This window comes from Corylus avellana, chromosome 8 (assembly GCF_965113065.1).
Source record: "Corylus avellana chromosome 8, dhCorAvel1.hap1.2, whole genome shotgun sequence".
Classification (NCBI taxonomy): domain Eukaryota; kingdom Viridiplantae; phylum Streptophyta; class Magnoliopsida; order Fagales; family Betulaceae; genus Corylus; species Corylus avellana.
Genome location: NC_142497.1, coordinates 9,240,396 through 9,265,479, shown reverse-complemented (window position 1 = coordinate 9,265,479; position 25,084 = coordinate 9,240,396). Strand labels below are relative to the sequence as shown.

Genomic DNA, 25,084 nt, shown 5'->3' with positions numbered 1-25,084 from the left:
TTGGCCTCTTGCACAACAATACTTGTAAAAGTTTCAATTGATGGATCAAAAAATTCTTTGACCAGGCAATCTTGAGCAGGAATTAGATGTAAGTTAATGAGAAGGTATGTGAGGAAGAAGGAGTTAATCAAATCAATGGAGGAGGCTTTAGGGCAAAAGATTAGGAGAAAGCTAGAAAAAGAAGAGGAAGAAGCCAGTCACTGTTGGTGTACATATGCCGGTCAGGGTATGTTTGAAGTTAAACGCCTTGGGAAAAAAATTGTTGTAGATGTGTATGCTAGAACTTGTGGCTGCAAGAAATGGGATGTAACTGGTATCCCATGTTCTCATAGCATTTCTGCCACTCTACACCAAGATGGAGACCCAACTGAACATCTAAGTAAAATACTACGGTAAGGAAAAGTACTTCAAGTCATATGACTACATTGTCTACCTTATGCCAAGTGAAGACCAATGGCCTAGAAGCAACTAACCTAAGATTGAGCCACCCAAGGCGAGGTCAGCTCTTGACAGACCTTAAAAAGTGAGACAAAGGGGTACTGACGAATCAAGAAATACAATTAGGAAGAAGGGGTACCAAGAATCAATGTGGGCACTACATAAAGTTTGATCACATCAAGAGACCATGCGTTGTCAAGCAGAAACAAGATGAAAGAAGGTCACATGTCAGACAATACCACCGAGATAATGCATCAACTGACTAGAATTTGGACATGGTAATGGCTTGTTAATTTACAATATTTAATGTTTATTGTTTAGTGCTTAGTGTTTAATTTACTAAATTGGTTTATATCTTTAATTTTTTTTTTTTTTTTTTTTTTTGTAGTTGGTTGGATCTTCAATTGCTATTTCAACTACCGGTAGGAAAAGGGGAAGAGTGACCACACCATCAGGTTCATAAAGGGCAATGGAATCACAATCTGGTGGTTGTTCAACTATCACAACTCAAACACCTTCCCAGCCTACATCACACCCTGCATCACAGCCTATACCACAGCCTCACAGATTGCATCACAATATGTTTCACAACCTGCATTTAGGCCAGCCTCATAGATTGCACCTTCTACAACAAATGCATCTTCTGCCACTTAGCCAGTTAGAACAGCAACACCTTCTGCACACAAACCAAATGTGAGTAATTATTCATATTCGGTAATTAAGAGGAAAAAAAAATTAGGGGACTAATTGTATACCTATATTGCAGGCATCTACCATATTTGGTAATAGAAAGAAGACAACCCTAGGGTTAGCTACAAGGTCAAGGGCAGGTGGTAGGTTAAGGGAACATATTAGAAGTGGAAGAGAACCTACCAACAAGCAGAAGATTATTCTTAATCTGACTGGTGACCCTGCTGAGCCACCTCCAATTCCAGGTGGTGGACCAGTATGCTCTTAGGTTTCTCCACGAGTTGATAGTATAACATTTTGAACTGCTCCACTTGATTTTGACATACAAAAAGGTCAAAGGACAGTTGCTGACCATCCATCAGGTTTTGATGAGCATGTTCAAAGAATGGATAGGGGAAAGAGAAGTCTACCAAAACAATGAAGGACAAAGGGAAGAAGAAAATGCTGGAACCATGACTTTTTTGTGTGAACATGTGTTTCTGTCAACTTTTTTGTGTTTTACCACTAACTACTTGTAACTGTTTTGGGTATTTTGTAAACATTGTAATAGATGAATTCTAGATGATGGTCATGTATATTTTTGTGTCAACTTTTTTGTGTTTGACTGCTTACTACCTGTAACTGTTTGGGGTATTTTGTAAACATTGTAATTGATAAATTCTAGATGATGGTCATGTATATTTTTAGGAACACTTAGATACAATGTAACTTTTGGATTTTGATTATCTATGTAATTTCCTAAGTATTTGTGATTATACATTTAGTGTTTGCTGAAATTGTTGACTAGTTGGATTAGTTTAGAAGTGCTTATACATTTAATGTTATTGTAGTGTTAATTTGGTTAAATTGAGTACATGTGGATGACAACATTTGTTTAGGTATAAAAAAATTACAAAATTGTCAATTGATACAAGTCTGATAGTAGTTGGACTAACAAATAAAGACAACAAAATGTCTTTTTCATCTGCTCAACATAGCCTTGATGCAAGTCCATTAGAAAAAGGGAAACACATCAATACAGCAACAAGACACCAACAATATGCAAGTGCAACTCGATACTTTAGTTGCATCGAACGATACTTGTTTTGTTGTCTTTCAAGTTTATGTGCAAAATTAGCAGCATCAACTTCAATTTTTGACTTATACTCAGTAAGTTCGATCTTGCATTTGAAGACTTCCATTGTCCTTTCGGACTTCAAATCGTCCTGCCACTCCATCAACATCGACATCACTCGATCACCGCACACACAAATTTCCGGTTCAATCCATTTAAAAAAATTGTAACCACGATTTTTTTTTTTTTTTTTTGCATAATCACACAAATTAGGGTCACGCAAATTAGGGTTTAACCCATTACTAACGGATTTAGGCATAACGGGATGAGCAAAGAATTTATGTGAAAAAATAAATTTCTAAACACATCTTACCAAATAATTTACATAGGCATAAAACATTTTGCCATGTTTTTTAGTTGTTGATGCAGTTTTGATAATTGTTTTGCTCCCACATTTGTAAATTGGTAGCTCGATCCTGAATCGCTTACCTCACCTTCAGAGTGCTCCATCTTTTACCATCGTCACCTCGGCGGTACTGGATAGTGAGTACTTTCGTTGGTATGGGGTCTCGCCGTCGTGTAGGACTCCTTCACCGTCGTTATGTTGTTGACAAGGTTGGAAGCTAGTTCCTTAGCTTTCTTTCTTCGGCTTCGAATGGATGGCTGGAACCCATTACATTTTTTCAGCAGCTTGGGTTGGGTAGTGGGTCTTTAGCTTTGGGGTTGTCTTCAGTTGCATTACATTGGGTCGTGTGTTCGACATATAAGGTTGTAAAGGTGAGGGTGAGTGAGGGGGAGGGCAAAACGGATAACTTTGGGGTAAAAAATCACGTGAGGTGAATTTCGTTTGAGGTTAATGATTTAAATAGACGGATGAGTCCAACTTGAGAGAAATTAAAAATTCAGGGTCTAAAGTGAAAGATTTAAAAATTTGAAGGGTTTGTCAAATCACGTGGAAGTTCATTGGGCTAAAGTGAAGTTTTCCCTATAAAATATCTTAATTTGCTCATCACTTTTAATTCATTTGCTTTTTATAAATGCCAAGCAGAATGATAAAGAAATTAGAAAATAGAAAATAGAAAATAGAATGAAAAATAAAAATTAAATAGTATTCCATTCATTTCCTTATTTGCACAAATAAAAGACACTTCACTCATTAAAAACAGTAAAATGCTTTTTTTTTTTTTTTAATTAACAAAAAAAAAAAAAAAAACACAAATAAAAAATATCTCAAACATAAAAATTCCATTTCTTCTTAATTAATTAATTAATTAATTATTTTAAATTTCTGAAGTACTTCTCACTTGGAAGCTCTCAGCTGCACCTGAAATCCATCAAAATCAAGAGCCCACCTTACAAAACAAAGCAAAGCAAAGAAAGACAGAAATAAAAGAAAAAAGAAAGCGATATTTTGCCGAAATATGAACCCATAAAAATTCAGGGAACTCTCTTCTTCCTAAAACTAAATTCATTGATGATCATCACTTCATCGCACTCGACTACCACCCTCCACCAAAACCCAAACAATGCCACCATAACGTGAAATCCCACCCTCATCGGCCCCTCGCCGGCGTCTCCAACTGAAGAGAAATGTCGAATCTCCAATCTCGGTCTTCTTCCACCTCCTACATCCCTCCCCACCGTACCCAGCTGCACCCGCGCATGCATCTCTTCTCCCCAACCCACGCAAACCCTAAACCGCATTTCCAGTCCCAAACCAAATGCCTCCTCCTATTCGCCTCCCTCTTCACCGTCCCTTTCCTCTTCTATCTCTTTTCCACCGCCCAGAAGATCCACCAGTCCGCCAAGTTTGCCCAGCCCCAGTCAACGTTCTTCGGCGTTTTCATCAATGCCGGCCCCACCGGCTCCCGCGTCCGCGTGTTTGAGTTCCTCGGCGAGGGGCGGATCCCGCTCATGGACGGGACCGGGTCCAGCTCCATGAAGGTGCGTCCGGGTCTGACCGGGTTCGCCGGCGACCCGGAGGGTGCCGGAAATTCGATCGCCCGGTTGATCAGGTTCGCTAGGCGGCGGGTCCCCAAGGCGGAGCGGAGAAACACTAAGATCCAGTTGATGGCGCATGCCGAGTTGGAGAGTTTGGGTTCGGAGCTGAGGGAGAGGATTCTGGAGTCTTGTAGACGGGTTTTGAGGTCGTCAGAGTTTCTGTTTAAGGACGAGTGGGCGCGTGTCATTCGAGGTAATGCCTATTTGGACTGATTTTGCAGCGTGGGAAGTTATGCATTGTAGTTACTTAATCTTTGATTGACTCACTAATAATTTCCTTCACATGCTGTTTAGTTGTTGAATATAACAATTATTAGCGTCTTGAAGCACTATAAGTCTAGAAGTAGATTATTATTGGCTTATGTTCAGTACTACAAATGAAGTTCTTCGTTAAGAATTTATGCGTGGTGTTTGTAAATCATATGCAAGCCTTTTTCAACCGTTCAATATATATATATACGTCATTTTGGAACTTTTTGTTTTTTAATGAATTACATCACAGTGGGACTTGGGAGTGAAGAGTGTGACCTTGTGTGGGAAGAGAAGAAAGGCAGGGCGTGGGTTAGGGTTAGGTTTGTCGATTGTCGCCGGCACAGAGAGAAGGGTGGCCTATGTGTGTGGCGGTGTGGGTTAGAGCAAGGGTTAGTGTCGGCGTCTAGGCACAGAGAGGGAGGGTGGCCTAGGCGAGTTGTGTGGATTAAGGTAAGGTTCAGGAGTTCAGCATAGAGAGGGAGGGTGACTGTGTTGGTTAGGGTTGTCGGCCACTTGGCCTAAAGAGGGGGAGGGTGGACTGGCCGTCTGGGTGTGGCTGTGGGTTCAGGTCAGTGGCTTGATGCACAGTTGCAGACAGGGAGGGAGGGTGGTTTGGTGTGGGTTAGGCTGTTAGGTTTAGGGCCAGTGCAACCTCACAGTGGTTTGGGAAATGAAAAAAGACAGATTAATACAGCATTTTTGTGGGGCTAGGTCAAGTGGGTATGGGCCAGATTTCTGACTTCCAGCACTGACCCTGTCAGTACTTTGTTTCATGGAACTGACATCGACCAGATTCTAGGTGAATGCAACTTAATTGATTTTTTCATCATCAAGTGATAAAGTTTAAGCTCTTCTTTGCATCTTGAAACACTATAAGTTCCTGTAAGTAGTCTCGATTTCCTTAAACTGAGCTGTTAGGCATTGAAGTAACTATTATAGTAAGTAATTTTAATAAGCCAACTCATGTCAGAGATCTGGTAAGAAGAAATTCCTCTTTGCTAGAAGATTTCATTTGGATAATGTCTAATGGCCCCAAGTAGTTGAGCTTTATTGAGTTGTCTATCATGTGAAATTTTCTTTATGAATGGGGCTGGTATTAAATTCAATTATTTATCAACATTTGCATTGAAGCATATTAATGTAACTAATAAAATTCAATGGATGAAAGAGGTCCTACTAGCTAGGTGTTTTTCTCTTGTAAAATTCCTTTGTAATGGGGGCATTTACACTTTTAATGATATCTCGATTACTTATATATATAAAAAAATAAAAAAGAAAATCAATGAATGAAAGAAGAAAAACTTCAAACATTTATTTTTCAAGCACATTGTTCCAGGTATAAATTACTTAACTAATGCAAAAGAGGACTGCATTTATTGGACCCTTCATATAATTTACTGGATTTATGCCCCTCCCAACCCTCCCTTTAAAAAAAGGAAAGGATTGTAGCAATTGCTCAGACTGCAGATGATAGACTCAGTGGCCGTGTTGGTGCAAGTCCACTTACAAATTGAATCACAACATAACTACTAAATTGATGTCTTATATTATGTATCAGGCAAAACAATTGGTAGGCATGTAATGCATTTCCATATATGACCATGACGCATGCATCGAGATCTGCTAGCATAAGTCTGTATTGTGTACCAAAGTTATTAGCTATATTTCAATTTTTATATCTCTTTATATATATATTAGCAAACCGGTGAACCAGGTTTGCTATGCAAATTGGATATGGAGAAGGCTTATGATCACATCAATTGGAACTTCCTCTTGTATTTACTTAGGAGGTGTGGTTTTGGGGAGAAATGATGTTCTTGGATAGAGCATTGTATTTCGATGGTGCGCTTCTCAGTATTGATAAATGGCTCTCCTGCCGGTTTCTTCAGTAGCTCCCGAGAGTTGAGGCAAGGGGACCCTTTGTCTCCTTTCCTGTTCGTTATTGTTATGGAGGCCCGTAGTAGAATGATCACCACATCTATCGATAATGGGCGGTTCTCAAGCTTCTCAGTGGGATCGAGATTGTCTGAGTTGGTGAACATTTCTCACTTGTTGTTTGCAGATGATACCTTGGTCTTTTGTGGGGCGAATTCTGATCATATTCGATCTATTCATGCTTTACTCATTTGTTTCAAAGCTGTTTCGTGCTTGAAGGTGAACTTGGCCAAATCTGTTTTTGTTCCGGTGGGCACGGTGGGCAATGTGGGAGATTTGGCCGGTATTCTGGGTTACAGGATAGATTCTCTTCCGTTGAAATATCTTGGCCTTCCATTGGGGGCTTGCTATAAGGCTAAATCCATATGGGATGACATTGTGGAAAAAATTGAACGCAAATTGGCCAGTTGGAAAAGGATGTAACTTTCTAAGGGTGGTAGCACTAGTAAGGTTACCCTTATTAAGAGCATTCTTTCCAATCTTCCGACATATTTCTTGTCTCTATTTCTCATTCCTATTTCTGTGGCTAATCGTATAGAGAAGCTTCAACAAGATTTTTTATGGGGTGAGATAGGCGACGAGTTCAAGTATCATTTGGTAAGCTGGTCTAAGGATTGTTCTCCCATCTTTGAGGGTGGTCTAGGGATTAGGAATCTACGAGTGTTCAATAAAGCTTTGGTAGGGAAGTGGCTGTGGTGTTATACAAATGAGAGGGAGGCTTGGTGGAGAATTGTGATGGATGCAAAATTCGGTTTTGAGTGGGGTGGGTGGTGCTCTATCGAAACTTCTGGGCCGCATTGCGTGGGGCTTTGGAAGAATATTAGGAAGGGATGGAGGTTATTTTTTAGTCATATCAAATTTGATCCAGGGGATGGTTCCAATATTAGATTCTAGGATGATGAGTGGTGTGGAGGTTCAAGTCTCAAGGTAGCTTTCCCAGGTTTATATAATATGGCTAGTGTGAAGGATGCGTCTATTGCTGCTAATATTGGATTATTCGAGTGGCTCCCTGCAATGGAATGTTAGCTTCATTCGCTTGGTACATGATTGGGAAGTGGATGTGTTAGCTTCTTTCTATACTTTGTTGTGCTCGCATAATATGAGAAGGAATAAGGAGGATGTGATTTGGTGGGTTCCGTTGCGCAAAGGGAAGTTTGATGTGAGCTCTTTTTATAAGACCCGTACCTGCAATGAGAATCTCATTTTCCCTTGGAAGAGTATTTGGCGGATAAAGGCTTCTTTGAGAGTGGCTTTTTTTGTATGAATGGCGGTGCTAGGGAAGGTCTTTACGTTGGACAATCTCAAAAAGAGACAACTTATCGTGATCAATAGATGTTGCATGTGCAAATCGGATGGGGAGACAGTTGATCATCTCTTTTTCCACTGTGAGGTTGCCAGAGCACTATGGTATGCTATTTGCAGCCGTTTTGGATTGAATTGGGTTATGCCTAATAGGGTGGCGGATCTGTTTGCTTGTTGGTGGACGGGAGGTCGTTCTCGGAATGCTACGGTGTGGAAGATGGTCCCTCTTTGCCTTTTGTGGTATTTGTGGAGGGAGAGAAATACAAGATGTTTTGAGGATTTTGAGAGGTCTTTGGAGGAGCTTAAATCTTTTTTTTTTTCTTCTCCCTGTTCACGTAGACAACTACTTATTTAGCTCTGTTAGTGATTAACTTTCACGATTTTCTTGTTCTATTTACTTCTTCTTCTTAGGCATTCTCTTGTATATGTCTTGTGTACTAGGGTTGCACCCCTCTGCGCTTTTTGGTATATACAATATTACTTATATATATATATTATGCTTGGTTGAAAGGCCATTGCTTTTTTCTGCTTCTCTTTCTGGAATTACTCTTATTGTAAGTGAAGTATGACATGATCTTGAAACAGGTGAAGATGAAGGTTTTTATGCTTGGGTTGCTGCAAACTATGCTCTTGGAAGTTTGGGAGGTGAAACTCAAGAGACCACTGGGATAGTTGAACTTGGTGGGGCTTCTTTGCAGGTTATCATTCACTAAGCGTCTTTTGACCACGATCTTAGTACTTTTTATCTATAAAATGTATGCTTGCTTGTATGACTACATGTGTGATTTTTCTTCTTGTTAACAATTGTTTTGTTGGACTCTTATTCACCGGCTTATTAGAACATGTCCGACACCTATTTGAATGCTTCTGGGAGTCCACTTCTTACGCAAAAAATTTGCAGTAGTATATTGCCTTCTTGTCGATGAACTATTTTACAATTGTTATCATTGTTTCACTCCTGCGTGCTTATGCAACCTTACATATATGTACATTCGGTATAGTATATCTACAAACATACATGTATTTTGTCCCGAGTCTCCAATATGCAGAGCTGCCATGATAGTATAGTTGCATGCAAGATTTTTTGTTTTGGACTGAAACTCTATTTGTTTACTTCTGATATAATGAGTTTTTACTCCACAACCAATGCATTGTAAGAACCATTGAGATCAAATTGGCATGTGGATGATATTTCTGTAGTTTTGCTTTATTTTTTGAGTTGATTTCTCTTGTTAATGACCCGCATCTTTTATTATTATTATTATTATTTTCCAGGGGGGGGGGGGGGGGGGGTGGAGGGTGGGTTGTGTAGTAGGACAGAGTTGATTTTATGTTCACTTCCTCCTGGTATTTATTTATTTAATTATTTACTCGTTCTCTGTCCTTACTCTCTACACAATATAACCTGCATACAATTCATTCCCATCAAAAGTTGATATGATTTTAAAGCCTGGAGAGCTTAAGGGTGTGCGTGTTTAACTTGTACTGTTCTGATTAATCTCCTATCATTTATTGACGTAAGAAGTGTTGGCCCTTCAATTTGAGTGGTGCTTGCTACCAGTTGCTTTGTCGTGTTGTTGAAATTTAGTTGTTTTGATTAATCTCTCTTTAGCACATAATTAAAGGTTTGTATTTTTTTATAGAGACTGCTGGTTTTGTAGCCCAATGTTACATAGCTATTATGTTTTGGGAGATTTTAATAGGTTAATATTTTACATATGGTGGATTGATTACTTACCTTGATGGAAATGAATTCTTTTTTCAAAAATATTTCATTCAGGTTTCAGATAGTAGGTGATTCTCATGTATTAAACGCTAGCGGGTTTGGGGTATGACAGTTTTGCTTAAACATTTGTTCTACTGTTTTTCTTGTTGAAGAAAGTAGAGTTATTGGATCTGATTGGAGAAGTATGGTGCAAGTGATTCTAGATTTTGTTACTCTCAATCCTATTTTGGATAGTATTTTCTGTCTAAAATTCTACTATCAAGATTTTGAATTCATTCAAACTACACCTGTAGGGAGCATAGATGATCATATGTAAATCTTTCCTTTTTCTTATATATATATTGTTTATTTTATGATTTCTGGTTTGCTTCTTTAGATGTATATGAAATGTTTTATTATTTTGAGAGATGCTGAATTGAAGTTCGAACTACTCAATTGCAGGTTGCATTTGCTACAAAAGAAACAGACCTACTGCAATCGACAAGAACTGTGAAATTGTCAGGAGTTATTTATTATCTCTATACTCAAAGCTTTCCAATATTCGGTCAGGTGTTTCCCATGTAATTACCTTTATAAATGAAATGTTTTAGACTTTAATATGTTCTTTTTTATATATATAAGTAATTCAATCTTATTAAAAAGTCTAGAGGGGTGCAACCCAAGTACACAAAAAGTATACGAGAGACACTCAATTAGGGAGGAGAAGAAAAATACAAATCCATAAATTCTAGAAAATTAGAAAAGCAAGAATTGTTGTAAGCAGCTATCCAAACATAAGGAGATTTGGACATAATAGCTTTTAACTTTATCACCATTCTCTCATTCTCGAGAAGATTAGGTCTGATGTGGATCGGGTCATTTCCTGTGAGCTTGGCCTGAAGCCCAAATCCCTTCGTGGTTTTAGGCTGAGGGCTGGGCTCAGGTTTAGTTGAAGAAGGTTTCTGTATATGGACCTCGTTCGGGGCTTAGGCCTTTAATATTGGATTATGATATGAAGCCCATATATGGGTCCTTTTCAGGTCCTATATCTTCTTCGGATTCGGGTTCCTCATGGGGCGGTTTCTCCCCAGATTCTTGTTGAAGTTTCGCTCGATGGGTTGGTTTCGGGTACTGAAGCAGGTATTGGGGTTGCCTCTTTGGAGTTGGCATCGGCGGTGGTATAGGGTGGTCTTCTCAAGTGCGTGGAGTCTGTCTTTGACTTCTTGGTGAATTCTCTGTTGAGCCTAGTGGTCACTGATGGTCTCTCCGACGAACCCAATGGTTGTCTCGCTTCTGCGGTGGTGTTTCCAATGAGTTTAATTTCTAAGCTTTCGGCGTGTATGGATCCAGAGACGAAGGAGGTTCCAATGAGTTCTGAAACTCCGGCAGTGGAGGAAGCAACCGTTAAGGCTGTTTGGAAACCTCCTCCAACAAAGGGCTTTCTTCGGTGGGGTTTTTTTGGACCAAGTACCACTTCTTTGCCTGATGTGAAGGTTGTGTCCTCATTGATTCTGGCTGTTAAGGACGACTCTAAGATGGGTTCTCCAACAGCAGATACAGTGGTCCAACCTTCTTTGTTGCCACTGAATACGGGGTCTTTTTATGGCAGTTTACAGGCCCCTCATACTGCCTCAATGGAAGGTTCTCTAGAGTTTTTTGGTGGTTCTTCCTCAAGGGCGGCTGAGTTGGGTGAGAGACTGTGCCTCTCTCTTCCTGTAATGTCAGAGTGTGGAGCATCTATTTATCCTTCTAATTCGAAGTCACAACGAAGGTATTCTCGAAAGGTAAAGGGCAATATAGGTTCGTAGCTGAACAATAAGTTGATGGCCGAGGCTGTGGCGGTCACTCCGTTGGTGGGGGTAGAGGGCTATTCCGAGGTGGTGCTTAATGTGATTGGACCTGCTCCCACTATGGGGGGTTGACTTTTGGGGGGGACGAGAAAAGACTTAAGGATGTTCTTTCGGTTATTGAAGAGGATCAGTGTTGTGAAGATGGGGTTTCTGCTTCAAAAACTAAGGGAAATAGGGAGCTCAAAAATTTGGAATTTTTCATTAATTTTGATGCTAGAGGCAGTGGCTCTAGTCGGGGTTTAGGCATGTTTGTTTTGTGGGTTTAGGGCTCTTTTGGGATTTAGGGGCTGTTTTGCGGGCTTCTTTGGGTTTCAGGTTTCTCTTTTGGGGGACTCCTGTGGGCTAGCTTTGGTTTTCCTATGTATACTTCCTTTGTACAACTTAGGGGCGCTTTATGCTTTTTTATAATATTTTTATTACTTATCAAAAAAAAACTTTATCACCGTTCTCTCACAATTTTCAAAGTTTTGAGCATTGTATTCTCTCCAAATACACCACGTACATTAAGCATAGAGAAACCATCCAAATTTCTAAATTGCAGCGGCTTCCAACCAACCTCTTTAATAAGCCAACAACTCCAGCACCCGTTGGGGCATGACCCACTATCCCAAAAGGATGGAAATTTATACCCACAATTCTCTAGCCACTTTGTAGTAGAGCAGAAGATGATCAATGGTTTCCTTGCTTTTCATACTCATGCATCATCAATCAATCATTATGAATTGCCTTTTACTCAGGTTATTTGAAGTTGAATCTTCCCTAAAGTTGCCATCCGTACAAAGAACACTACTCTCGAAGGAGCCTTAATTAGTTCTCTAAATGCTCTTCCAAGGAAAGGGAGAGGCAGCTGAAGAACTAAACGCATGATAAAAAGATTTGACCTCGAACGTCCACATTTTGGAAGGGATCCATCCAACAACTTTTTATCCTTGCCACCCATCTCAACTTGAGAGAGTACAAAAGCTTAAAGAACAAATCAACTCAACCTTCCAATCATGCATTGATCTGATAAGAGCATTCTCAATGGAGGAGCTATATTTTTATGTAAAATGACTCTTCAAAACTCACTTTTATCTAGTTTAGCTAAGCCATTTTTAAATGTTTCTATATCTGATTAGTTATATTTCTATATATTCTATTAAAATATTATTAAAAGTAAGAAAAGTTTTGGGAAAAAGAGAACATGTAGAGAAAAAGTAGGAAACGATTTGGAAAAAAGATAAAACAGGTGAGAGAAACAATAAAAGATAAATGGCTCCCTTAAAAAGTGCTGCTACATTTAACTTTTTTTTTAGCTCTTCTAATCAAATATCTATTTTACATTTATTTTTAGCTCATCCAATGTAGGAATTTTTTTGAACATTTGAAGAGCTATTCTAGATAAAAATAGCATTTAGCTCTTCCATTGGGAATGCTCTAAAAGTGATATTCCATTGTATAATATCATTAGAAATTGTACATGATTTGTCACCGAAGCCTCCTTACGGCGAGCAATGCTAAACAACACCAGGAAAGCTCCCTTCAAGGTCTGATCCTCACACCACACATCATGCTAAAATTTAATCTTAGACCCATTGCTCACCTCAAATTTAACAAATCTAGAGAAATTCCCCCACTCCAACCCAAAAGGACCCAATAACCGCATTGGAACACCATCCTTTCCACATGCTGTCATATTTAACTTTCACAAATGGTCTCCACAAAGCCTCTCTCTTTGTGGCAAAACACCATAACCACTTCCCCAAGAGAGCTTTGTTAAAGAGAAGCAGGTTTTTGACCCACAAACCGCATGAGGAAATCAGAGCACAAATCTTAGACCAGCTAACTAGATGGAATTTGAACTCATCCATTGGATGTGTGGAATTCTTTTAACCTGTTCTGCTCAGTTATATGTTTTGACCATTGGGTCTATGAACCATATCAAAGGGCATTGTTCTTTCCCTTAAACCCTCAACCCTAGTGAGTGTAGTTTTACAAGTTGAACCAACCCACATGTTTGATATATGACATTCTTGTTACAAATATACTTAATCTGTTTTTCACTCTTTTGCTTTAGAAAGTCTGATGTGGATATCATTTGCTATTGGAAAAGGAAACTGTGTTTATATAAATTAATGAATGTACTACACACCTGTGCATACACATCATATTTCTGGTTGTGTTTGCTTGGTATGTAGGCTTGGGGAGGGAGGGGGAATTGGTGGTTGAGGGAGGTAGGTTCCCTTTGATGGCAGGAGATGGAATTGATTGTGAAATAGGTAGAGATGGACCCAAATACATGCGAGGGAGGAAGTGGGGTATTTATGATAAAGACAGTCTTGCAGGGAAGGGTAACCTAGGATGCTATTTCATTTTTTTTTCTATTTTTAATCTGTTAATAAATTATAATTACTCATAAAAAAACTGTTAATAAATAAAAATCTGGTTTGGATAATGTAGAGCAGTAAAAAATGTAGTAGACATGCTTGAAATAGAATATGTTGCATTATTAAATTGATAAAAACATATGTATTTACGTATGGTTTTGTGTTTAGGATTCTTTAATGCATTGGAATTACCTGCACCTGTAGTTGATCTGTTAGTTAGCTAGGCTTTGAGCGTTACTGAATTATCAACTTCCTAATTTTTTTTTGCAAAACCACCCCTAATGGTTTCAACATCAAGTCAATTTGAATTTAATGTTATATATGCATCCTTCCAATAGTGTGCTTTAGTTCAACAGTTTGTGGTGCTGTGTGGTGACAGTAATGGGGTGGTAGTGATGGTGGCAGTAATGAGATGGTGACAGTAGGAAATAGCAGTTACGTGCTTTCGTAGCAACTTTGGCATTGTGGTGATGCTGTTGATTAGGTCTATTGAATTTACCACAGGAAAGCACTTTTCTTGCTTTCTTTAATCAAGCATTAAATTGAACTTTGCTTTCCAAGCAACGGTAGCTTTTAATACATGTATAAAGGATGTAATGTAGCTTTTATTTGTGGGATGAATTTGAAGCTGGCATAACAACAGTTTTGGAAGGGATTGAATGAGGTATTTTTGACAATTGAACTCTAAGATAGTATCTTCTGTAAGACTGCTGCTTCATAATCCTTTGCAGTGAGCTTGACCTTGATTTCTTATTTTTGATACTGTGTGTAGTGGAAGATTCTTGTACGAAAAACTCTGACCATTCTTTCTTGTATAGGATGCCGCTTGGGAATCATTGCACGAGGCTCACAATTCTAGAGAATTGGCATCTTGTGAGTTCAACTTTCCTTTTTTAATGCTGTGAGATAGAACTTGAGTTTCTGTAGGTGAATACTAACAGTTCATTTATAACTGCTACTGGGCAGTTGCCAGGCTTTCAATTGCTTGTATGATATTTGGTCTTGAAGCTCTGGTTTTCCATTTTTTTTGTTCATATATCTTTATTGGTTTATTTGTGACAAACATAGCAATTGTCCAGAATATTTTCAAACACAGCCATTGTGCAGAATATTCCAGCAACCTATTTGCTCAAGAAATAGCTTTCTTTCCCTTGTCCCCCATTGTATCAAAACCCTAGTCAATCTTTGTACCCTAACCATTTCTAAACCATAGATCTATACATTTTTCTAACCCTCAGCCCACCTCAAGCACACATGGACAGATTCCCTGTATCTGTCCTACATCAAAGAGTCTCGCATCAACATATAAATTTGATATCATGCATAATGTCCTATTTCAGTATTCAATAATGGAATTGAAACATTGGTAATTGTAATGTTTACATTATTGGTTTTTTTGCAGTTTCAAGTTCTAGTGATGGCTTTGTTGGTAACCCTTGCATTCCTAGAGGATATAAGCTGCCATTGAATGCAAGTTATGCAAAGCCTCTGGCATCTCCAGCTGGAAACTTTTCTGCATGCAGATACGAAGCGTTGGCATTGTTAAAGAGAAAAGAAGGTAGCTGTTTCTTCTGCTTTCTGTATGATGAGTTTGGATCTTTTCCGCTCAAACTTGATTTTCTGTGGATTGTGAATTTATACTTTTGACGGAAAGTTTCATTGGATACTTCAACAGAAAATGGGCCTTTATCCCCCTTTGTTTATCACTGAATAGAATTATTTCTACATATCCATTAAAAAAGGTTCTAGCATTTACTGGAGAAAAGAGATTAAAATTGTGTCTAGAGCTTGGAGCTATTATGATTTAGAGATGATATTGATAGAAACATATTAAATGGAGGAAACAAGAAACTTATATAATATTATCAATGTTGATGAGAAATGAAACTTCCAAAAAAAAATTGCCTCGCACTCACTCTCACTATTATGCTTGTTCTTTGTCTTTAAGAATAGCAACATAAGCTTTAGTAAACTTATATTGATGTTGAATATAGATGCAACAACTCTTATATCTTTCTATACTTCTCATTGGAAATGTTTTGTCTGCGGAGCTAATAAGAGTGCATGAACCAACCAGCTTATTTATGTTAGTGGGATATTCATGGAAATGTGACATATCATGGCAGTTTGCCCTGTTGATTTGTAGTCTTAGGCTTGCCATGATATAGGGCTAAGTGGAGGCAAGAAAAGCTTGTTTTTAATATCCGTGTTTGAATTCTAGTCAAGATGGCGATCCATTACCCAAATAACCATAATCTATTATGTTCTAACATAATCCCCCGGCCCCCTCTCTCCTGGTTTGCCTCTTTTTTCTCAGTCAGTCCTTGGGTTTTTGGGTGTTTAAATGGTAGTATTTGGTGGTGGTGCATGTTTCTCTTTCAAGGTGTTTGGGTGGTTGGGAGTTCATTAGCGCCATCATGGTGGTTGAGGACCAAGTGTTTTGGCAATTTGGGAAGTTATGGTGATTGTCTGCTCAGTTGCTCCCAGATTTGGCATGGCGGGTGTGAGATATCACATCTCCCCAGCTAATGCCGACATATCTGGTGGTCGGCATTCAATATCTAACACCCCGTGGCCAGTCAGTGCCAGATATGATGGAGATCCAGCTACAAATGTGAGATCTCGCACCTTTGCTGCCATGCAGTCACCACCAACCCAACAACAAATTGTCAGTGTGTAGGCTCGATTCAGCACCAAAATACGATTTCCAATCTCAATCAGGTCAAAATTTGAGAAAGGTGAAATTCAACCCATTCGGGTTGGCACTTACACCTAAAAGCAAGGGAGCTAAAAGGTAATTCATGTTACTAGGGTTTGAAGGGGAGTAAAAAAGGGGCCAGATGCATGCACACACATAACTCACATACACGTAAATACTCCCTCTCCACCTATACACGTATCTTATCTTTCTTATATGGATCAAAATTTCCCACAAACTTGATTGTAAAGATTCCTCCAACCCAGTCTCTAAAAGTGACATGTGTGTTTTTGAGCGTATAAAAAGTACATGTTTTTTTTATTAATGCCATTAAAAAAGCATGTGATTAGAAGAAAAAAATATATATGACACTTTTAGAGACTGGGTTAGAGGAATTTTCTTACCGAGGCCGTTTGTAGGAAATCTGTCCTTTGTATGTTCTCTGAAGTTGTTAATGATGAGAATTTGGGAGGGGGGGGGGGGGGGTGGTTAAAAGAGGATATGATGCTCTAGTATACCGTAGTTACTAACAGCTTCTAAAAATTACAAGTCAAACAGGTAGCTTTGAGTTTTCATTACTGGGAGGCCAGGTTTAGGTGATTTGGTCTTACAAATAAAGCTTTTTTACTTGATTCCTTTAATTTTTTTTCCTCATCCCTTAAGTATGAACCCTTTTAAATTATGGAATAATATTTTATCTTGAGTTGGGCTCCTCACTTTGTGAATCATGTGCGATTTGTATTATGCATTAGGTTTAAATACATTCTAATAATATGTGGTTTGGGGTGAGTTTCTAATAAGTCTTTAAGCAATCAAATTTCTCAACTTTTCCAGTTGTAACAATCACGTCTAGTCAAAGACGCTTGAACATTGAATTGATATTAGTTGATGGTGCCTCCTAATCTTGGTTTTTAAAATAGCAAGTCATGTGATAACAGAGTTGAATCATTTCAGAGGCCAAGGGTCTCAGATATTGAAAAGTACTGCTTTTGAAAATCTCGTTGTCTTTATTGGCTTTGGCGCTTGAGTCCCAATTAAGATTATTGAGAGTATTACATCACATGTTATCAATTAAAACCCTAAGAGTCAGCTTGTAAGTGTATCCCCTGAAGAAAAAAAAAAATGCTTGTACTTCTAGCATTTAAACTAGCTTACCATCTATAATCCCAGACCATTTAAAGTATTAGTGTACCTTAGTGACGGCATTTTGGGTGAAATTAATTGAAATTTTAACTTTTCCATGAACTTCAAGTATTGTCTTTTCAAATGGTCAAATTTCTTGTTCCCCTGTCTTTTCTTGAATTTTGATTGTGGTTTCTTGACCTGGAAAAGATTCTTTTCCGACTCATTGAACAGCTAATCTTATTAGGGATCACATTTTAAAGATGAAAGTTTGTGTGTAGTAAAGGCTCTCTTAATTTTTGTAATGTGCCTATGTCTAGTAAAAGCACAATACAAAAACTAAGTATTATGCCATTACATGAGAGTGCCCCTTTCCCATGGAAGAGTATTTGGTGGTGTAATGTCCCCTTGAGAATGGTGTTTTTTGCTTGGACAGCCGCCTAAGGGAAGATCCTCACCATGGATAATCTTCTTCTCCATTGTGAGGTTGTCAGTGATATCTTCGTCTTGGATTAGCTTGGGTTAGCCTAGAAGAGTAGTAGACCTTTTCTCTTGTTGGAGAGGGTTGGGAGGTAATCCTTAGAGTGCAATTGTGTGGAAGAGGGTTTTGTCTTACCTTTTGTGGTGTCTTTGGAGGGAACGAAATGATATAGAAGTTTTGAAGACCACAAGAGGACAGTGATAGAACTGAAGTCTCTCTTTTTCAAAACTCTTTACTACCGGACAACTGCCTTAAATCTTAATTTGCTAAGTTTTCATGATCTACTGCTTGATCTTCGTAATTAGAGTACTGTATTCATCATCAGTATCCAATATTATTTTATGCTGCCTTGAATATCTATATTTATGCATTACAGAGGGTTCAGTTATCAAATTGAAGTTGTAAAGCAATGTGCAGTAAATGCCTTAAAGGTCATACATATACTGATTACATCTCACAGCACGACCTAGTTAGGCCTTTATCTCTAGAAATTTGTAACTTTCTTGCATGACCTAGTTAGGCCTTTTCTTGTATGCTACCTGTGTACTTGGGTTGCGCCCCTCTGCGCTCTTTAATGCATTATTACTTATCAAAAAAAAAAGAAATTTGTAACTTTCTTTGTGAAATATTGTATAGAAGTATATAGACATATATATTTTTACATATGTTCTCTTGTTAACTATTTTTATTTTATTTTCTGTACTTATTGGTTTTTTAGATTTCACAATATTTAGGTAAACTATAAGTGTTGACAATTCTATATTGCCAATGCAGATAAATGCATGCAGCTGCCTTGCAAAATTGTTTCATCATTCTTTTCTGAGTTACCAGGCAAGCCAATTTCTTCGGAATCCTTCTTATTTACTTCTGAGGTTTGTAAACAATGACATAACACATAAATTGATATTTCATTCTCAACAATTTCGTTTATAGCAGTTCATACTTATTATATACAAGCTAAGGATGTGACTTGGTGAGAAGTGAAAATGTGTTGAATTTGGTATTTGCCTTTTCCTAGCATAAAGTAGATCTTATGTAACCAATGAACTATAGCTCAAATGGCACCTCCTCCCCCCATAAGAAATGGGTGGAGTGTGGAGGATGAGATTGTGGGTTCAAAGCCAAGAGACTTTAAAAAAATGGTTAGGTCTGAGATAAAAGTGTGTCAAATTCTGAACTTTGTGGCCTTGGATTGAACTAAATGGCTAGCATTAAAGCTGAATTGTGTGGCCATTTTGTCTGATTGAGACACAGCAACCAGCATCATGGCCTTGCATTGAAATTGGACCCTGTGAACTCATACTATAAAAGAGATCAGTATGTACGTTCAACAAAGGGTTCCAAATGTAGAAAAGTACTAATTCCTTTTCAGCATTTAGATAGCCTTTTAGAGAATTTTGAATTTAATGTTAGCAGTTTGCTTCAGACCAGCAACTTTGATCTTTTCAAACAGAATATGATGACGATATTATGTAATTGGAATTTAGGATATTTTGGAGCATAGATGCATTACAAATAGAGATATTATAGATATCAGGCAGATCTGAAATAAAACAGACATAGGATCTGAAATTTGACTACAATGACTGGAGCAGGATCTTTAGTTTCAGCATCTGAATGCAGTGAAAAGACTTCATGGCAGGTTAAAGGAAGACGGTTAGGGTGCTATAATTATAGGACAAAAGGTCTGTATTATTATTATTATTATTTATAAAAGTAATATTTTGTCTACAAGGGGAGGGAAGGGTAAATTCGTAATTGGGGTTAGAGTACTGATTGGAAACTAAAATGTGGCCGATCAGAAGTTAAAATGGAGAAGGAAGAGGTCAAAAGAAACCTAGGCATTGCTGCTAAGATGTATCAAGAGCCAAATGGGCCATCATATCACACTAAAAAACTGCAAGAGGATGAAATGCTTTTCTTCATTGGTCTAAAAATAAGACAATATATAGCTTTCTTATTCTTCAAGTTACTACCAATGAGGTCTACCTCAAATAGTACATCCTTCTCTGACAATGGTGAGTGGAGGGTGATATCGTGGGTTCAAGACTAAGTGGGTGCGCTGTGACCTACCAATAAAAGAAAATATGAAAAGCCATCCATTCTGCCCATTTTCTTGCTCCTGTACTCCTTTCTGGGATGTCCCAAAATAGCCGTCCACTTTCCTAAAACAATTTACACATTTATATGACTGTTTTCAAACACCCTTATTTTGAATTAGAATAGAGTTAAAACTAAATAGAGAGATATGTTTGGAAAGTAGTGCCTTCTTTGTTTGTTTGTTTGTTTGGGCTTTTTTTTTTAAAAAAAAAAAAAAAAAAAAAAAAAAAAAAAAAAAAAATTTGAATTTGAATTTGAGAGCAACAATTATTGTGTTTCATTGAAGAGTTGGATTTTTGAAACCTGACCAACAAAATGGGGTGCAGGAGTACTAAGAAACATCATAGGGGGTGCAACCGTGCAATGCACTCGGGGGAACTGGAGAGGGTGCAACCCCTCTAAACCGAGAGTACATGAAAGGACCCTTACAAGAGAACAAAATAATAATAATACTAAAGTCTAAAAAGGTAATTGAGGAAGCACTTATGCATAGGTTATATAGGCTGTACGTACTTGCTGGGCAAGCACACTAGAGGACCATGTAAAGTTAGTATATCAGTCAAACTTTTATCAAGACTAAACCCAAGAGACAAAAACTGAAAGTAATACACACCTGCAGTTGCTTCTTATTCAAACTCTTTACCACTTTGAAATACTTCTAGAGAATTTTGAACTAGATGTAACATTGAAATTATTCCAAGTTTCAGAATTTTCATTTCTACATGAGTACCTGCCCAAAATTCTTCCGAGATCTGCATCAAAATTGATTGAATTGTATAGAAGGTACAATCCCATGTAATAGATCAATTTTAAGACATGGGAACTTCCATACTTTCCGGACCTCTCAATTATCTGTTTTCAGTTCCTTTGAAATTTATATTGTAAAATGGATTGATATTGTTGGGATCTGACCTGTGTAAATAAAATTTGAAATAGTTAACAGCAGAATCTCCAAAAAAATATCAAAATAAGATATGCATAAGACACTTGTCAGTTTTACAGTGATGCATGTCTAGAGATTTGGTTTAGGTGGGGCTGCTCGGGGTGATTCTTTTCTCCTTTGCCAGTCAAACATCTTAATGCTTTGAGGTTTAATAGTGAGAACAAAAAGTGAATTGGTTTCTATATTTACGAGGACTGAAAAGCATGCTTGGACAAGCTAATTGTCCACCACTCTTACTGTTTGAAATCTCTTGTACCTCAACATATACTGGTCTGGAGGAAGTCTCTTAGAAAGTCTAATCCCAGTCATTCCTGAAATACCCTACCCTCCTACCCCCACCCCTGGCCCTCAACCCACCGGACACCCCAACCGCCAGTAGGGGGAGATAAAGAGAAAGAGAAAAGAAAAGGGAGGGGGGTGGTATATAACATTATGTGAATAATAGGGGGACTTCTATGGCACTGATTATAATGTTATCATTAAGCATATCCTATTTAGAAGAAGAAGGGGGGGAAGGGGATCATTACCTAGTGCTAATTCCACTTAAGTAGGTCCTGGGTGGGGTGGCCTGGATAATTATAACCCAGTTCCTAAAACATCAAAACCTTAGTTGCAATCATAGAAAATGCTGATGGGGATCCCTTCAACCTAAATGCACTTGGAGGAGAGCTTGCACAAATTACTAGTTGTCAATCTCAACAAGTGGACAACTCAAATTCAAAATGAAAATTTAATACTGGAATCTCTTTCAAGAAGTAGGTGATATGCAAAGTGAATCTTTGGATTTTTTTTTTCTTCTTCTTTAGTATTCTGAAGGGGCACAATTAAGTAATCCTAATCTCACTTAATGCAACTGAATTTACCCTTGGCTGAACAGTGTCATTGTCAAACCATGTTTGCATACTTTGTCTTTTGTTTCTTTTTGTCATTAATCACTTCTCCCTGCCTCTACCTCCTACAGTTTTTTGGGCTCGTTCCTAGGGCTTCTTTGTTGGCATTGAAGGCAGCTGGTCAACATTACTGTGAAGATGATTGGAGTAAACTGAGAATTGAGCATCGTAACATTGATGATTTGGATTTGTCAAGATATTGTTTCTCTTCTGCATTTATGGTGGCACTGTTGCATGACAGTCTTGGAATCCCTATGTACGAAAAAAGGTATTGTTTCTCTTTGGATGCAGATGCGGATGCCATTCTTTTTCCTTTCCTAGTGGCATATAGCATTTAGTTCAAGGTTTTACAAAACAAAGTGTCAATTTCGGATCAAGTAAGATAACTTAAATGCTTAATGCTTACATTCAGCCAGATGTCAACAATTAATTGAGTGGAATCAATTTGCTAGTGCCTAGAATATTAAACCTTCTCTTGGTATCATATCAAACTAGTTTAACATTCTTGGAAAAAGTATTTGTTGACACACCTTTTGAATGTTAGTGATTAGAGTCATTTTCACTGACTACGTTTTTTTTTTTTTTTACAAGTAATCAAAATTTTATAAAAAAGCAAAGAAGTGCAATCCTAGTGCACGGGAAGTATACAAGAAAGACATAAATTGACATTCTATTTTCTGTAAAATCTTTCAGAAGTTTAATATAGATATGTAATGAAAATGGAAAGCTGAGTTCTTGGTTTCCTAGCCTAAAAACTTGCCTCAGATATGGTATAGATATGTTCCATTGCCATAAATACAATTTCAGCTTCTAGTTGAGGCCTAATTTTAAATTAGTTTTCCTGACTTATTCACCATTTTCTGCAATATTGGATTTGGGTGCCCATGGCACTGTGTCGTACATGTTGAGATGTTGAATTTTACATCTAGTCTCCATGTATAAGTTCAACTTTTATAAATCAAATCCTACTTCCAGAGGTTATAGCTTGACCCTGAAAAGTATTGACAACTATAGATGGTAGACTCATTTGAGAGGCAAGCTTTTTTGTGTATTTAAATTATTATTATTATTATTTTTCTGTTAGAAAGAAATAGAAACCTGTGAAATTGAGACAAAAGGTTAACTATTTGTAGGGTTGGGTTTGCAAATCACACTGGAAGCATTCCCCTTGACTGGACACTTGGAGCTTTCATCATCGAGACAATGGTGGAGCCCCTCGAATTGGAACCTGGTAACATGGGCAAGATTGTTGGAAATGAGTCAGTCACTTACTTCTCATTGTTTGCATTTCTTTTAATAGCAGCACTTGCTACGGTCTTTGTACTGCAATGGCAGAAACCACAATTAAAGACTATTTATGATCTAGAAAAGGGTCGGTATATCGTCACACGGTTACCTAGGTAACTGTCCTACTTCCCCCAACCTTATTCTTCTCTTTGTTCATTTGAAAAGAATCTGTAAATTCAGCTATGTACTTCAAGATCTAGAAATTCTTTAGAAAATTTATGGGAGCACTGTCGCAACAATGAGCTTTCATTGCTTGAAACCACAGCTACAATGTCCAAAGTCTAGAGAGACAAACAGCAGGGGAATCTCCACTCATTTTGTAATGTATTATTATTGTTTCCTGCTTACTAATAATATCAATCCAGTAGTTCAAGTTATTTGTTATTATTTTCTATGAGCATGTTTGAGAAACTTGCAGTTATACATTACTGGTGTAGACCTAATGGTGATGCTGAAATCCTTACTGAAGGAAGAGTTGTTAGAATTTCTGGAGTTTTTTGTATACGAGGGAGGGTAGAGTAGAATGGTGATGGTTTCCTACTCTTTTGGGTCAGTTTAAAATTTATTTTTTTGGTAAATAGAGGAAGGTGGAGAAGGCAGTGCAGCTCTTAAGGCATGGAGCAACACCTCAGGGCACTACTCCAAAACAAATTTGGACAGACAACAGATCCAGCTGAATTTATATATTAAGATAGGGGGCCAAAACATTAATAAAAATATATATTAATACTGAAGATTAAATTAATATATAAAAAATAAAAGGAAAAAGTACATATACCTCTCAAATTGCTATCACATTGTCAATGTTGCTCAGTACTACTAATTGTGTCAATGTTTTTCTTAAATTATTGAACAATGTTAATGTTCCCCAAGGTTAGCAAAAGGCAAAAGTGATCATATATTTTTTTTTAATAAAACAAAATTATCCTTACAAATTTGAGGGGGAAAAAAAAAATCAAAAACTTTTTTTTTTTTTTTTTTTTAAAAAGACAATTTAAAAAAATCGCGGGGTGGCTCGGTTTTTCATTTTTTATATTTGTTTTCTTTTTTTCGATTAAACACCTTATTAGTACCTGAGACTTTATTTTTTTTTCACCTAGATGTTAGTTCGTATTATAGATGGTACTTATGTTAGGGATAAAAATTGGTTTAGTACCTTTGTCACTATTCTCTCAGCTAAAATAATGGATTGACATGTGTCATAACAAAAACGTGTCACATGTCCTATAAAAAAATCATAAAAATAATTAAAAAAACTAAAACTTAAAATATATACATATGGGGTGGCCCGGCCACACCATAGGGCCAAAATGGAATTTAGTGGTTTCAATTCCAAAGGGGGGGGGGGGGGGGGGGTTGTATTTTGTAATTTATGGGAGAAATTGACACAATTGGTAGTTTGAGACTTGAGAGACATTGACAATATATTGGTAATTTAAGGAAGGATATGTATACTTTTCCCAAAATAAAATTAGTATCCACTCAATATTAACAAAAATAATAATAATAATAATAATAATTGTTTCTTAATATATTTAAATTTTCAACTCAAACACTTACAAAAATGGAACTCAACATTCTGCTATAACTGTTTTGCTTCAACTTCTATGTTGCTGTCTTTGCTACGTTATAAACTCTTTTACGTTGCTCTTGGAAGTTATTGATCATGAAATAGGGCTCTCTCAATTTCATTATCATGATTTTAAGTTGGTGCATCTAATTGTATATATAATTTCATATTATTTAAATTTTTAAAAGACATGCAAACATTGACTTTAAATACACCATCAAATGCATTTACTTAATACAAGTTTATGCGGTTGGACATATATACTTTGCCTAGAAAAGTACCAATACAAATAAAGTAGGATTTTGATCAACGACAATTAGCAATTTAAATAGTTAATATAAGAAAACATATATGAAATGTACTTACCTAAACATATATCTTCTCTATTGAGTCGTGATCC

General features: G+C 37.4%; 1 protein-coding gene across 1 annotated transcript; it reads left to right on the top strand.

The window, feature by feature from the left end:
* Positions 1-3,518: 3,518 nt before the first annotated feature.
* Positions 3,519-23,501, top strand: LOC132163940 (putative apyrase 6). Its single transcript, XM_059574323.2, has 8 exons — positions 3,519-4,376; positions 8,258-8,370; positions 9,840-9,947; positions 14,412-14,466; positions 14,996-15,151; positions 18,669-18,766; positions 21,899-22,095; positions 22,961-23,501. Exons 1-8 carry the CDS (start codon positions 3,773-3,775, stop codon positions 23,229-23,231), a joined length of 1,602 nt encoding a protein of 533 aa, XP_059430306.1. The 5' UTR covers positions 3,519-3,772; the 3' UTR covers positions 23,232-23,501.
* The last annotated feature ends 1,583 nt before the right edge of the window (positions 23,502-25,084 follow it).